At 48.2% G+C, this 14,903-nt stretch overlaps 4 protein-coding genes across 4 annotated transcripts; 1 reads left to right on the top strand and 3 right to left on the bottom strand.

The window, feature by feature from the left end:
- Nucleotides 1-431: 431 nt before the first annotated feature.
- LY89DRAFT_478468 (uncharacterized protein) lies at nucleotides 432-1,058 on the bottom strand. The gene has a single exon (XM_018207825.1). It carries the CDS (start codon nucleotides 944-946, stop codon nucleotides 611-613), a length of 336 nt encoding a protein of 111 aa, XP_018073485.1. The 5' UTR covers nucleotides 947-1,058; the 3' UTR covers nucleotides 432-610.
- A 183-nt stretch (nucleotides 1,059-1,241) lies between these two features.
- Nucleotides 1,242-3,532, bottom strand: LY89DRAFT_612634 (putative metallocarboxypeptidase ecm14). The gene is made up of 2 exons (XM_018210630.1): nucleotides 2,798-3,532; nucleotides 1,242-2,744 (listed from the first exon to the last, which is right to left on the bottom strand). Exons 1-2 carry the CDS (start codon nucleotides 3,245-3,247, stop codon nucleotides 1,425-1,427), a joined length of 1,770 nt encoding a protein of 589 aa, XP_018073484.1. The 5' UTR covers nucleotides 3,248-3,532; the 3' UTR covers nucleotides 1,242-1,424.
- Nucleotides 3,533-3,646: 114 nt separating this feature from the next.
- Nucleotides 3,647-8,910, top strand: LY89DRAFT_612630 (uncharacterized protein). The gene is made up of 3 exons (XM_018210629.1): nucleotides 3,647-4,351; nucleotides 4,410-4,457; nucleotides 4,506-8,910. The coding sequence occupies exons 1-3, from the start codon at nucleotides 4,018-4,020 to the stop codon at nucleotides 8,432-8,434; spliced, it is 4,311 nt and encodes a 1,436-aa protein (XP_018073483.1). The 5' UTR covers nucleotides 3,647-4,017; the 3' UTR covers nucleotides 8,435-8,910.
- Nucleotides 8,911-9,420: 510 nt separating this feature from the next.
- On the bottom strand, nucleotides 9,421-11,042 carry LY89DRAFT_612628 (alpha/beta-hydrolase). Its single transcript, XM_018210628.1, has 2 exons — nucleotides 10,481-11,042; nucleotides 9,421-10,431 (listed from the first exon to the last, which is right to left on the bottom strand). The coding sequence occupies exons 1-2, from the start codon at nucleotides 10,791-10,793 to the stop codon at nucleotides 9,512-9,514; spliced, it is 1,233 nt and encodes a 410-aa protein (XP_018073482.1). The 5' UTR covers nucleotides 10,794-11,042; the 3' UTR covers nucleotides 9,421-9,511.
- Nucleotides 11,043-14,903: the final 3,861 nt, after the last annotated feature.

The following is a 14,903-nucleotide window of genomic DNA, read 5'->3' as shown; positions in this document are numbered from 1 at the left end:
AGAAAATCACCGAACTCCTGTACCCCCTCTTCGTGCACAACATCGGCGCCCTGCTCCACCACCCCATCAACCGCGGCTACGGCGCAGCGTCTTATAACGACGCCGCGGTACCGAGGAGTCATGAGAGGAGCTTGAGCCAGCAGGGTCAGGGTCAGGGTCAGGTTCTGCAGCCGCAGACGGGGTATATGTATTCTGCTCCCCCACCACCGCCGCCTGCTCCTGTTCAGGGTGGTGGTGAGCAGAGAGGTTGATTAATGGTGTTGGGAAGATTCTCTTTTTATGGAAAAGAATTCGTCGAAAATTATGGCTAGGGTATGATGGATGGGAATTTTTCTTCATCACATAGCAGGATACCTCTTTGCGGATTTGAATTTGCTGGCGTTTTGCCGTTTTCGTGTGGAGGGATGGATGGGCCATAGTTGCTGGGAGGTTTGGATGGATTTTTTTTGCTCATTGAATGATGATGGATGGATGGATGGGCGTTTAGCTATGCTACCTTTAATGTTGGCAGATGAAGGAAAGAAAGCAAGCTTATGATACCATGCAGACTCTTTGCCTTTTCACCTTCATTCTCAGTGTGCGGAAATCACAATTTCTTTCTTCTTGAGCGTTACCGGAATACCTTTTGATCTTTAAACCTCTTTCTCAAGTATGGATTACCAACAAAGCTTCTAAATTGCCTTCTCCAACTCATTGCTCCAGGTAGGGCCGCATTTTGTACTTGAAGAGTCGTTAACGTATAAGCAGTCAGCTTTGGGCTATAAGTATTGAGACTGAGTTTGAAGTGTTTGATAGCAATACGCAACTCTACTGAAAACAAAACACCCAAAAAAACCCCCCAAGGAACTTTAGCGAGACCCTCAAAAACCATAAAATCCAACAAAACATTAACAACCATCATACCGAGACGGGAGTATGATAATTGCTTAGTACAAGGGCTCACCATTGTTTATCCTTAGCTGCCTTCTTGGGACGGTTCGTCCTACTCCGGCTTCAAGTCTTTTTTTTCTGAGAAGATGGTATGCCTCTTAAATCTTGTCGGAAGTCGTACTTTGACTTGTGCTAATTCTGGGAATGAAAAATGCTTATTTGATACTATTAAGGGTTTCGCGATATCGGGATCGAGCGGGCCGATTTGGGCCGCGGATTCACCCGGATCTGGGATGACGAGATGGATTTAGCAAGGACTTGCTATTGCGGAGATATCAAGCAGTGACACAAGGGTAAAGCTAGAGACACAAGATTGTTGGACGTTGAGGAACTTGGTTGAAAGTATCGAGGTTCTTTGAATTCCGAACCTAACGGAGCAAGACTATATACTCGAACCTAAATCCCATCCCGCCAACGCCTCGCACCAGGTATTAATCCTATCCCAATGACGCCATTTCCTATATGATACCAAAGCATTTTCTTTTCTTTCCTGTCTACCTCCTTCTCCGCCTCAGCTCCCAATTGACGTCCTCAGCATCATATTCAATATCATCGTCTAGCTCCACTATTTCAACCTCGACTTTGACGTCTGCTACAGGTCCCTGATGTAGCTCTTCCAGGAGCTTGGATTCAATGCCTTTATTCCCTAGCAGGAAATCTCCGAAGTATTTCAGAGCATTGAAGGCTTCTTCACCTGTTGGCACGATGTTTTCTTTTGGTAGTAAGAAGCCGTAACTACCAGTATCTCTTAATTTGATCTGGTAGCTGTACCGAACGTGCATTTCGTGGTAGAACCAATCGATTGCACTCCCGCCGCCTGTTTCCATCCGGAAACCGCCTTTTGCGGGCTTGAGTTTCGAGGAGACGGCGCCTTCGCAGGCTGAGGCTACGTTGTATTGTTGTCCGCTTGAAATGCGGATTGCTTTGGCTAGTCCCATGCCGAGTTCCTCTAGGTACTCTAGGGTGGGTGGGTTGGCGGCACATGAATAGGAGTATGGGTACAGGACTTGTTGCGAATAAGAGTGTAGGTCCAGGAACCCGACAAAAGTTACGCCATTATTCTCTGTCTCGTTCTTTGCCCATTCGGCTAGTCTGTGGGATTCGACGGCTTGGAATGGTTCATCTCCGGGATAGCTCTCTGAGCAGGGATTGGATTGATAAGTCGTTCCATCCCACTCGAATCCGAACCCACGGTCGAGGTCAAGTCCACGGCAAAATCGAAGACTGGTTTGTTGACGGTTCTTCCTCCACAATCGATCGTTCTCCCAGGTATAAACATATCCGTCAGGATTCGTCGTGGGGATGAAAACAAAATCAAACTCCTGGAGAAGCTTGGTAATTCCAGGTGACTTTCCGTAAGAGGTAATAAGTGACCAAGCAACATAAGTCACTGTGCTTACCGATATCCACTCTCTAGCATGGAAGCCGCCTGATACTATGATGGTCTTTCGTGGTTCCGGATTGTCCTGTGGCAGATTTGGAGATACGCCGACCCGAAGAGCGTGGATGTCTCGACCTTCATAAGTGGTTCCGATATCGATCATACGGACATGAGTAGTGAACATCGAAGCCATAAGACGCATCCATGGGACGATGACCGAGTACGGTTGATAGTCTCGGAAGAAAATATTCTCTACTCCATCAGATGTTTTCAAAGATGGAGTGAATGAACGATCCAGGTGAGTTGGAGGAAATGACGGTTCTCCAAAGGCGATTGAGGGATAGGTTTGGTAGATAGTATTTGCCAAATCGGGCATCAAGTTGGAGTGTGCTGTTTGGAGAGACTTTGGCAGTAATCCTAGGAGTGAAGGGACCTGGTAGAGTCAGTATTATGCATCCATATTGGTTGGTCCTCCACAAAACATACATCGTCCTGTCTAAGACGAATATCCGCCCAGTTGTTTGTAAACTCCCACACATCTAGGAAAAGTGTATCTGCCGCTTCCGCCAATGCCTTCTCTTCCTGTGCAGTACTCAGATTGAATCGGAGTACAACGTCTCCTCCATATTTCGCCAATAAAGTCGCTGGTAGTTGTGTGCTCGTCGGCCGCGACAGAGAGCTCGGCTTATCCAATCCAGCCTTCGCCGTGTTCCGTGGCAGACCGAATATCTTCTCTATAGCAGTATCTCGAAGCCATGTCAACTGAGGAAAGACGCTTCGAAGCTTCTGTGGCTGTTCTGTTGTGGCCGAGTGACGTTGCGTAGGGGAGAATTGGTTGTTATTGGACCATGGAACGGCGAATGCAGCAACAGGAGCGCAGATAAATGAGATGAAAAGCAAGGTTACAAAGGATAGCAAGTGGCTCGAGAGCTGCATGTTGAATAGGGCATCAGTGAAGAGGACAACAAGAAGAAAGTGGTGGTCGTGTGCACAAAGTTGTGGTTGCCTTGCGGGGACGACGGGTGAAGGAAGAAAAGCGTGGTGGTGGGGGAACGCTCCGCTTCCGCGCGCCGGTAATGTACTGTAGAAGGGAAGTCGTCGAACGAACGGGCTCAACTCGACACTCTGCAACGGTGAATGGCTGCAAAAGACTGGATTGGATGCGATACGCGTCCGAAAGTGGGAATTGAAAAGGGACAATTGATTCGGGCGATACTTCTCGATCGCTGGATGGTGGAGTAGGCGCAGCTGCAGTGTTCCAATAGAGAGACCCGACAATATTAGAGTTGCACTATTGCTCCATCCAGACTTGGTTCTGCCTCGTCTCTTCGTTCACTAGAAACCAAGACCAAGATTCCAGACCCAAGAGCTGCTAATCGGAACCATCGGTCGATGAATGACATCTGCGAAGCTTTTTTGCAGATTTCTTCCTTCTCGACTACAATTCCACGCTTTTGATTTATTCTTGTGTCCTTGAAATGTTGAGTTCTTGATTGAAGTTCTCTAGTCACTCGTTTGGTCGCACCAGCCAGCCTCCGAGACCCTTCAACCAGGATTCCCAGCCTCATTCGATCAACGCTCAGACAACCAGAAACGAAGAAACAACACATCGAGATTCCCAAAACAAGACCCGAATGTGATTCTTCCCATCCGCCATCAATCCACTACGTCTGCGAGATCAATGACTTCGCAGTCTCGATTCCATCATGCCTCTCATGCCAGGCTTGTTTCGCAAGGCGCAGGTATCTGATGTAGACCTACGGAGACACTCCTACTATGCTGCCGACTCGAACAATCAGCCACGAGGACCCCCCCTCGATGGGAGAGCCAGTGAGCAGATTCCACGAAGGCCATCTGCAGCAGAGTTTCTATCGCCATCGTCTGCCGCAGATGAACCAGCACCAGCGAGGATGTCAGCTGAGGCAGACGAGGGGCTTCAACGTTCGACATCTCCTCCGGTACAAGAGGAGAGCCAAAAACATCGTCGCTTCAGCATGTTGAAGTTTAGACATGCCTCCGACTCTCAATTGTCTACTAGAGGTAATTAAAGGCTATTTTCCTTTCTGCTGAATATACTGGATGTTAATGTACGATATAGCCCGTCTCCATGCCCAAACTCAGGCCGACGCTCCTCCACTTCCACGTCGTGAGTTTGGCAGATTATCTTTTGAGACAACGCTAACACTGGTTACAGCTCCTGAGATCATCACCACGGCGCCAACTATGGACATGAATGCTACGAAGTCAATCAAGACAAAGAAGTCCAGGATGAAAATGCCAAGCCGTACCAAATCTTCCTCAGCAGACACCGCTATTGAAGCACCAATGTCCCTCAGAGTTACGAAGAATGAGAAGAAGGAAAGAAGGAAAACAATGTCGGAGACCGCTCCGTCCGGTAGCAAAGGCAGAGTTACATTCGATGAGCCTGAAAACCGTCCACAAACTCAAGCAGGCCACTCACCTCCCGCTTATGGAGATGAAGCCAATTCGACTTTGGCATTACCAATCAATCGATTGTCCGAGTCTTCAAGATCAGATGGAAGCTCTGGTGAACATGGAGTATATGCCACGACCACGACTACTACGCACACAGTCCATACCACCACTACCTTCTTTCGGCTCCCTCGCAGGAAGAAGCCGGCACCGTTATTTAATCTTTCGCATCTCCCTCAAAAATCCAATCCTCAGAACCCAGCTGCTTCTCGCACGTCTGTAAGTTCTGCAGGGGTTCCACCACCTGAATCACCCATTATTACGGCGCTTCGTTCTCCTTCGGTTGACAATGTGGGACTGGGTTCGCATGGTGGATCCCATTCGCCTCTACCCTCACCTTCTCACAGTGCATTGGCCAAGTCCTCAACTGCTTTTGCTGTCCCAGGTGCACCTTTGTTCAGGCAAGGCTCAGCTGCGTCGAATAGATCTTCTCCTTCGCGAGCAAGACTTGGTATGCGAGGTAGATCTTCGACTTTGAGCTCTTTGCGAAATGTCCCAAGCGAGGATCCTTTACCGACACCAACTTTACCATCCACACGTACTTCTACTTCGACTGGCAGAAAGAGCTTTGGCGACTTGTTTGGATTGTCTCACAGGCTACGGCAAAATTCTGAGCCGCCCTTTCATCATTCGGGACCTGCAACCCCGGGTTCGAGTACTTCGAAGAACAACTCGATACAACTAACACGTGAGCCTGTCCCTCCTATCGTTTTGCCAGAAAGACACGAGGATGATACACCTGCAAAATACCTAGTTCGCCTTGAGGAAGCTGTTAGTCGAGGCGTTGTAGCTAGTGTGCTTTCAAAAGGCACTGATAACTTCTCGCAAGCGGTTCTTCGAAGCTACATGCGTGGCTTTGGTTTCTTCGGTGACCCCATGGACATGGCGATTCGTAAACTCCTGATGGAGGTAGAATTGCCAAAGGAGACTCAGCAAATTGATAGGTGCTTGCAAGGTTTCGCGAATCGATATCATGAGTGCAATCCTGGAATCTACGCATCGCCTGACCAAGCTTACTTCATAGCTTTCTCACTGCTTATATTACACACTGATGTTTTCAACAAGAACAACAAGCATAAGATGCAGAAGCCAGATTATTTGAAGAACACTCGTGGGGAGGGTATCTTTGATGAGATTCTAGAATGTTTCTACGACAATATCTCCTACACTCCTTTCATTCATGTTGAGGATGATCTGGATATCAACGGCGAGCGCATCATTCAGCATAAGATGAAGAAGAAGTCCATCTTTCCTCGTGGCGCGGCTGACCCAGCCAAAAGACCATCAAAAGATCCTGTGGATCCTTACACTCTCATAATTGATAGCAAGCTCGACACACTGAGACCAAATCTCAAAGAGGTAATGTATCTAGAAGAACATTACAACTACCTGGGAACCGCTCCAAGCCTGAACCTGCAAGACTTGCAGAAAACATTTTTCCGAACTGGAGTCCTTCAAATTGTCTCTGCGAGGTCAAGACCAGACGCTTTCTTGAATGCGAACACGCTTCACAATCCTTCGTCAGCCCAGGAAGCACATCCTGGTATTGTGGATATTAAGATCACTAAGGTTGGCTTACTCTGGCGGAAGGATGCCAAGAAGAAGAAGACGAGATCTCCATGGCAAGAATGGGGAGCTATCCTTACTGGTGCTCAACTGTATTTCTTCAGGAACACGACCTGGATTAAGAATCTGATGCACCAGCTTGAAACACATATCAAGCAAGGTCACGATGGCATCCCAGTCATATTCAAGCCTCCTCTAGATCAATTCAAGCCCGACGCGCTAATGTCAACTGATGATGCGGTAGCCTTGTTGGACTCTACGTACAAGAAGCACAAGAATGCGTTCGTTTTTGTTAGACATGGCGGATTTGAAGAGACATTCCTAGCCGATAATGAGCAAGAGATGAATGATTGGCTTGCAAAGCTCAATTACGCTGCTGCATTCCGGACATCAGGGGTCCGAATGCGAGGTGTGGTCGGTGGGAATTACGAAGGTCAACGAAGCCGCGGCATTCGACGACTGGATAGCACCAACGAGTCAACCAAATCGATTCAAACTCCGACCGGTGAGGTTACTATTGTGAGTGGTAGAATTGACGCAAAGATGGCCCAAGATATTCTTGCAGCACGTCGCGAGATCATGCTGCAAAAGATTGCAGATGCAGAGGAAAAGTTAGCTGTCGCTCAGAAACAGCTCGATGCACAGCTGAGAAATGCCCGACATCTTCAGATTCTCGCACCTATCCAACAAAAGAGCCGGGAGCAAGTTATCTTGGCTGCTGGTAGGATGGCGGCTCAATTAAAGTGGGGAAGAATGGAGATATGGAGATTGAAGTGCCACAAGGATATTTTGACGATGGATCTAGAAGAAGAACGGGGTGTCGATACTTCCGTTCCTCGTACTGAGATCGTAGTAGAAACACCCACGTCGGAACGGACTGCTCTTGCTCGTTTGCATTCGAAAGCAAGTAGTACCCTTGCTGCACAGAGAACCCCGCGGTCTCCAACTTCCCACTCTGCCAACAGACCATCAACCTCGACGACTCAAACCCCAGCAAAAGAGTCCGAAAATGCAATGGATGATATTTTCTCAACACCACCGACACTCACCACAACTTCCAGCTTCCACAAACAGCAAGCATCATGGGAGCTGCCTCCACTCGCTTTCGATGCTACTAGCCCTCGCAAAGCATCATTTTCAAGTGCTGCTCCACCAGGCAGCCCTGATCTAGATCCAACCCCATCAAGATCGAGTTTGAAACCTGTGACTTCAGGTGATGCTCAGCGCGCACCTTCGCCGAATATTGATGCCGCTGAGCAGGCTGTACTCGAGCAGGCAGGACTTGTTGGAGCAGAGAGGACGCCAGACAGCAAGCGTCACACACTTGAAAATGAGGAGAGTAAGGACCGTGTAGCTGAGAAGGAGAAACTTGATCGAGGCAAGATTCGAAGAAGTTTGCATCGCACTCTTCGTGAAGGTCACGTTCCTTCGCACCACCGAAGTCGAAAGGGAAAAGACTCATCATCAAGTGCTGGTATGTTTGATGAGGCTAAGGAAGATGTTTTGGCTCGTGGCACTGGAAGCTTTGTTGTGCACGGTAAGAAGGCATCCGTTATCACCTTCGGCTCAGAGCTACAGAGCATGTCTCCTGATGAGCGATTGCGACTACGCAAGCAGCCGCATAAAGATGAGCCTGGTTTTCTTTCACCTGCGACAATAGAGGACGACTTCCATTCTGTTCTTGCAGAGCCATACGAGTTCCACGAACGTCACGACTCGGCTGCAACGACAAGCACCATGACCGCGCGAAGCTTCCGAGAGTTACATAAGAAGCTACGAGATTCAAGCGCCGCTGCAGTAGTCTCGGATGGAGAAGACAGTGAAGCAATCTCTTTCTCAGAAGGCAGACGCACTCCTCTTCCACCCGTCGAAGACGAGAACGAGGAAAGCAATAGCAGTCGACCCAGCAGTCAAAACCAACAGGCCATGTTCTATTCCGCAACCAACTCCCCGGTCCGAGACGCCTTCAACGAGAAAAACAGCCGTGTCAGCGAACACGAAGATCGAGAAGTAGAGACCGACATGTTGCCAAGCTCCTCCCTCCAAACTGTCGTTAGTGCCTGATTATGAAATACAGCATAGCGCGGCGCGCAGACAAAAAGTTCGTTTACATTCTGTGTTTTTATTCGTTCGTGATATTGTGGTTTTATTAGCGACGCTCCTTAGAGATGGGTTCTACTTTGGGTTGGTTTGGGCTCGGCGCGATACTTTATGTTTTGGTTGCTTGATTCGGGACAAATGCGGGACATGGTCCTGGAATCGTTCGTTGATAGTCGCGGCTACATACGCGTTACAAAAGCTTGCCCTTCCTTACAATTTTGAACTGCAAGGTTCTTTGACGGTGTATAATAGATGGAATGGATGGATGTTGGGCGATGGGGATGGCGTTCTTGTGTTTGGGACGTGCTGTATAGGGTTACGGGGCGGTTGGAGAGGTATGTGAGATAAGATGAGATGAGTGATGAAAAGTACGTATGGCGAGGCATAGCGTAGCGTAGCATGTGAGCTGAAGATCGGTGGAATATTATATACATTGCTTGATCTTGCTTTCTTTATAATGGTGCAAGTAAAGTGAATGATGTTGGTATCATCTTACGACTCTCTTGTATGTCCAGTGGCTTGCACATCAAATTCGCGAAGAAGAAATATGAGATCTAGGAATTCTCAGCAGTCAATTAACATCTTCGGTCAAGCATCATTACCCTTCTTACCACATGTTAAAAAACCTCCTACTGCAGTACGCACATACTCTACCAGATTCATTTTATATCCTGCTAGTCATCTATTTAGTGTTTTCGTTTTGAAATCCGTGGCCCGCTCTGTGCCATAGTGCAATTTATATAAATCACTTAGGAAAAGTTGAGTGTTAGGGAACTGTATACTGTATGATTGGGTGAATAGGAGATTATGAGGTTTTAGTGTGAGTGTGGTAGTAGGGGTTGTTATTCAGAGGAGGGTATGTTTGCTTGAGGTTATAATGGTATGAAGGAAGGAGCTTGTAAGTGAACAAGAGAGATTCCAGAACTTTGCACTGTGAGATCAAGTTTCGCCTTAGTAAATGAACTCCGATTTGCTTAACGACTAACGACAATACACTCTAATAGCTAAACAGCTACAACACCTACAACCCAGATTTTCAACTCACAACCTCGCCTTCCCATCATCAAACCCACTCTTCCCCTTCACAGCCCCAAACGCACCCCCCTTCCTTCCAAACATCGTCCTCAAATCCCTCGCCAACAACTCCGGCCTCTCGGTAGCAAAAAAATGCCCCCCGCTCTCATTATCACTCTCATACACCACCGGCCCCAGCGTCCGACACCACGTCTTGGGGAAAACACCCAACTCCTTCGGATTAAACGCCATCCCCAACTTCACGCCCCCAATCCAGCCCGCGATATCCGCCTGTGTGACCCGTCCCGGCCCCGGCTGCGTGTGCGTCACTTCATAATAGATGCGATGTGCAGCGCCCGGTCCCATACGTGAATACGCGTAGATGGAGACCCAGGTGAAGATCTCGTCGTCGCTCCACGGGTAGGAATCTGTCCAGTCGTGCAGCTTCTCGTAGATCCATGCTAGCAGCGCGACGGGGGAGTCGTTCAGTGCGTAAGCGAGCGTTTGCGGCTTTGTGCTTTGTTCCAGGTTATAGCCTCTCCCCTCCCTCGCGAACCATTCCGAGCGCTCGAACCCCTTTTTATCTTTCTCGCTGTAAGGCGTGAGAGCGTGCTGTAATGCCAGCAAAGGGTTCTTGCTCCATGTCGGCGCAAAGGCCAGGATCATGTTGATGTGGCTCGCTTTGCAGGATTGCGGGTACAGTTTGCCCATGGCGCGGGTGACGGTGAAGCCCCAGTCGCCGCCCTGGGTCACGTACTCGGGGTAGCCGAGCGAGAGCATGAGTTTGTGGCAGGTTTCGGCGTATTGGGCGGAGGCGAAGCCGCGTTTGCTGGGCCCTTGGCTGAAGCCGAAGTTCGGGAGGGAGGGGGCCACGATGTGGAAGGCGGGGCCGTTGGGTTGGGCGAGGAGGGGGAGGATGTGTTGGACTTCGATGAAGGAGCCGGGCCCTGGATGTTGTCAGACAATGTTCGTGGATGGGTCGAGGAGGGGACTTACAGCCGTGGCAGAATAGCAATGGGATGGCGTTCTTGACTTCGCTCTTTTGCCAGACGAAGTGGATGTCTAGCTCTCCGAAGCCGTCGACGTTAATTGGAGTGTGGAATTGAGGGAGCTTGTTAATTTTCTCTTCGGCTTGTCGCCAGTCCCATTGTTGCCAGGCTTTGACGAGTCTTTTCATGTCAGAGAGAGGGACACCGAGTTCCCATGCTGATTCTGAGAGCTCGTCTGGGAACTCTGCTTGTGAAAGCTTCAGCTTGAGGTTGTCGATTTTCTCCTGGGGAACGGAGATCTTGTATGGTTGAGGAGCCATTGTGAGTTTTGTTCTGTTGTAGTCAATTGATCGAGAGATGATGAAGAGAATTGAGAAGTGATTGATTGAAAAGAGAAAGAATTGAGGAGGGAATGGAGACTTATAACTTCGAGAGAACGATATAGAATAGAGCTCCCCTGTATGATCTGAGGTCAAGGAGTACAAATGAAAGGATTCTTACTTCATCAATTGCACCGAAGGCTTACATGATCTATCACTTGGTGATCGGTGTTGAGCTGTTGTCCGGGATGACGTTGGACTGCCGAGCTCTGTGAAGCTACCCCGCAACGCTTGTTAGGTTAGTTTGACCGCTGACAAATATTTTGTATGTCCAAGCTGACATAATCACACCGGATTGACGAGAAGAACTCTTGGAAGACTTCAAGTGCGATTCAGAGTGGCTGTTGATATTGAATGGACGAGACATGAACATGGATTTTTCTCTCATTCTTACGTGGGTATCAGTCATATTCGTGCACGATCCTCGTTGCTGCCTGTTTCTTATCTTGATAGCAAGGTTTAGCATTGTTGGAATTGTTTATATCACCTAGCCAGCCTTCACCAATTGGTGGATGTTGAAGATACTCATCCATTGATGTCCGTTTAAGTGACTCATAAGGAACATTAGCAAAGCCGGGGTTCGTATTTCCGAAGGGCCCGAAATTGAATTGACCTTGCTGACCCTTTCTAAGCGCATGGGATGGTTCATTGGCAAGCAGTGTTCCTGCATTGACTTGAGCTCATAATTATGCAATGCATACTCATTGTGTCCCGCTTCGGACAATTCGATCTTCTTCTTTTCCATACATCGAACGGATTCTTGATGCCAATGCGAGGAACATTTTTCACGCTTTTGTTCTTTCTAGGGAATATCTAAAAGACTCCTCTACCATGCCCCGAAGCTTTCTCTGATTATTCAAGAATACTTCGAGTTAGAAGTGAATCATGACATTCTAGAGAAAATCCTGGAGCTCGAATGTTGAGTATACAAGACTGTCAAGTTCTATTATCTGCAAATCGTTGGCGAATGGCTTGTCTCTCGACACGTGGGACAATGACACCTTGATCCAAGAAAGCAGTGCATTTGGCATCTTGTCGAAGTTTACACGCATTAAGTTCTAGCCTCGTACTAGTGTCATCGAAAGATCGTGTCCGTGGTACTATCGGCTAGGAGGGTGGGTGTTGACGACTGAGAGCACCATTGTTGAGGTTGCAAGGAGCCTTGTTCTCCTAGTTCTAAGCTACCACACAGCACCCACTCAGCAGAGTGGCTTGCGTCTCACTCACTCACGGAGAGTATAGCATCTGAAAAAAATTCTGTAGCAGCTTACCCTTACGATTCCAAATTTTGAAAACAAGCCCGCAAGTTCGTCTGGTAAAGGGTTGGAAAGGGCGGAAGATGTACTTACAAGAATAAGTTAAGAGCATCAATGCATCAGTCCTCGTATTCACCGTGTTGAAGTGACTCTTGAAGACGAACAATGAGCAGTTTTTATTGCACATCGCATTTTGCTGAAAGGATTTCTGCGGGGAATTTTGTATTTTTGCTGTCCTGCGAAGTCTGTCTCTAAATATAGACAACGGGTTATCTTGCCAAGGACAGACAATGATCAATCTTTGTTGCACATCGCATTTTGCTGATGAGATTTCTGCGGGGATTTGGTATATTTGATATCTTGCGAAGTCTATCTTCAAAGTCAGACAATGGATAATACGCGTTTTGTTGCACATCGCAAATTTGCTGATGAGATTTCTGCGGGGATTCGGTACATTTGCCCTCTCTCGAATGTTGGGGTTGAAGGACAGACGTTGACTTGTTTCTATTGCTCGTTGGGCGAATAGGGTCAAAGCGAACCAATAGTAAGAGTGAACATGTTATGTGTCCTGCAAGGAGCCAGTAAGCGGAAAGTGAATTGATATGCGATTGTATTGCGGGGTGTAGGCATTGCTTGCTGCTGCTGAATGAGTAGATTTCCACATCGGCATAGGCCGTGCGTGATTGTTGGTCACTGGAGTTGAGTTTCTTCTTCAATGGATATACCTGATTAAGAAGTGTCCGCTAGGGTGTGAAGATATGCAGCGGAGAAGTATGTCGGAGTTTGGGCGGGCTGGTTGCGGATCGAAATCCCTGCCATCCGATTTTTTGGTGTTAGAATGATATGGTGGCCCTTAGGATTCTCATCTTTAAAAGAGTTTGCAGGACGGTTCTGATATTCCGAAGCTGTGATGGGATCAATTGTGAGAAGAGAAGGGAGGAAGGAGGGGAGGCACAAATCCGATGTGCAAAATTAGTCCATAGCGTTCAGCTTGTCGAGGAAGCAGATCAATCGAAGATCCCTTGTTCAAGTATCTCTCCTTCCCTTCGGCTCCACTCACTCTGTGCTCTTTGGACAATGAAGTTATACCATTGTTCCAAGGAGAATTATTTCCAAGAAGAACGATAAGAAACTGCTCCTCGTCTTCTCGTCCGACAAAACTTTGTCGGTGCAAAGGAGTCGAGCTCGCAGTTCAAGGTTTCCAAATGATCAAATAAGCACCATACGCTAGGAAAAGTTCCTCTTACCGTTTCAATCAATCAACATCCTCGACCTTCGTAGCAATTTTTTGTTCAGAACGAGGAAGAAAAGCGCGAAAACACATTCTCAGCCGGTCTTGATGCACCTTGCACAAGAATCTCGAGAATCGCAACGACCTTTACGTTGATGACAGTAAAGGAACAAGAACTCCTTCAGTGCTTTGCTTGACGAAAACCAGTCTGGTGTTGGCTTGAGTCGTGTCACTGTCCCCTGAGCTCGCTTCCGTCTCGCTTCCAAGTGGCTACGGAATTTCTCTTCGCTCTCAGGTACCACCAGACCTCCACACCAAGAATCGCAAACTCTCGCTGCGTGAAGCTTCTTTGAGCATTTATTTTATCCCTTTGCCAAGACCGCACTTTCCCAAATCTTAATGCAGTCTTCGCTCAGAAAATTGAGGTAAACGAGGTAAACGAAGAGCGACAAAAAAGTTGCGAAGGATGGAGGAATAGAATCTCCGCCCCGCGCCGTCTCAGCGAAGGAGGCCTATGAATTGGATACCAGATTGGGATCTCATAATTCATGATTACAAGTACGAGGTGGGATGATTGCACAGCCTCGCTCGCACATGAAGAAAAGCTGCGAGTTCTGCACACCTTTGCTGGTTGCTGGCGTTGCCGATCGACCCAAACCTTGGAAATTTGACGGCCCGGAAGAGCGTGTGATTCGTGCAGGCGTGAGGCGGCATCCTCAACTCGACTCAATCGAGCGCCTAATGCGAGAAAGAAGGTTCTGAGTCTGAAGATGACTGTGCCTCCTTTCCTCGCCGCCGTCTACTCACCGATCAATCCAAAATCTCACATGCTGCGCTGCCAAGAAAGTTAAAGAAGATGTTCGGAGACGGGACCAATCCGAAAGAGCGAAATGAGGCTACCAAGGCCTTGGATGTCGGATTTCTTGAAGGCTGAGGGAGGATCGCGATCTTGTACAGTATCATCCCACACCAATGCGAGAGGAAAAGCCATCCGCAAACCCAGGCTTAGCTAGCCGCATCGCAATCTATTCCGGAACAAGACTAACTGGACCGGAGCAAGATAAGATATTATGATTGGCGAGAAGCGTCCGAGTCGAGATCCGTTGTAAGTTCATGATTGGGAGAGATGAATGCCAAGCCGCCGTCATTGCAAGAAGTGTGGGACGGCGCTCTTTAAGGCTGGTTGGAGGCGTGGATTTTCAGGTTCTGAACTCCTTTGTCGTGTGGAAAATTACCTGATGAGGAAAGGTTGCATTGTATTGAGTGGAGCTGGTTGTCGTGTGCTCTTTCCTGAATGCGAAGTACCCGGGTAACCCAGTGGCGAGTACGGCAGTACGATGAGAGTGTTTGAAGAGATGAGTTGTGTCTCTGTACAGTACTGCACATCTGATAAAATTAGATGACACGGTCGGTCTGTAGACCGAGTACAGTTACATTGGGGAGTTGAATGTGCGGTTTGCGCATTCCCATACGAGCTTTACGGTCTGTTTGGCTGGTGCTGCGACGGAAGCATTCTTCATGATCAAGGAGGAGACGCACGCCCCACTGTTCCCACGTTCGGTC

The sequence above is a fragment of the Mollisia scopiformis genome (assembly GCF_001500285.1).
Source record: "Mollisia scopiformis unplaced genomic scaffold LY89scaffold_8, whole genome shotgun sequence".
Classification (NCBI taxonomy): domain Eukaryota; kingdom Fungi; phylum Ascomycota; class Leotiomycetes; order Helotiales; family Mollisiaceae; genus Mollisia; species Mollisia scopiformis.
This window is presented reverse-complemented; position numbering and strand designations above follow the sequence as displayed.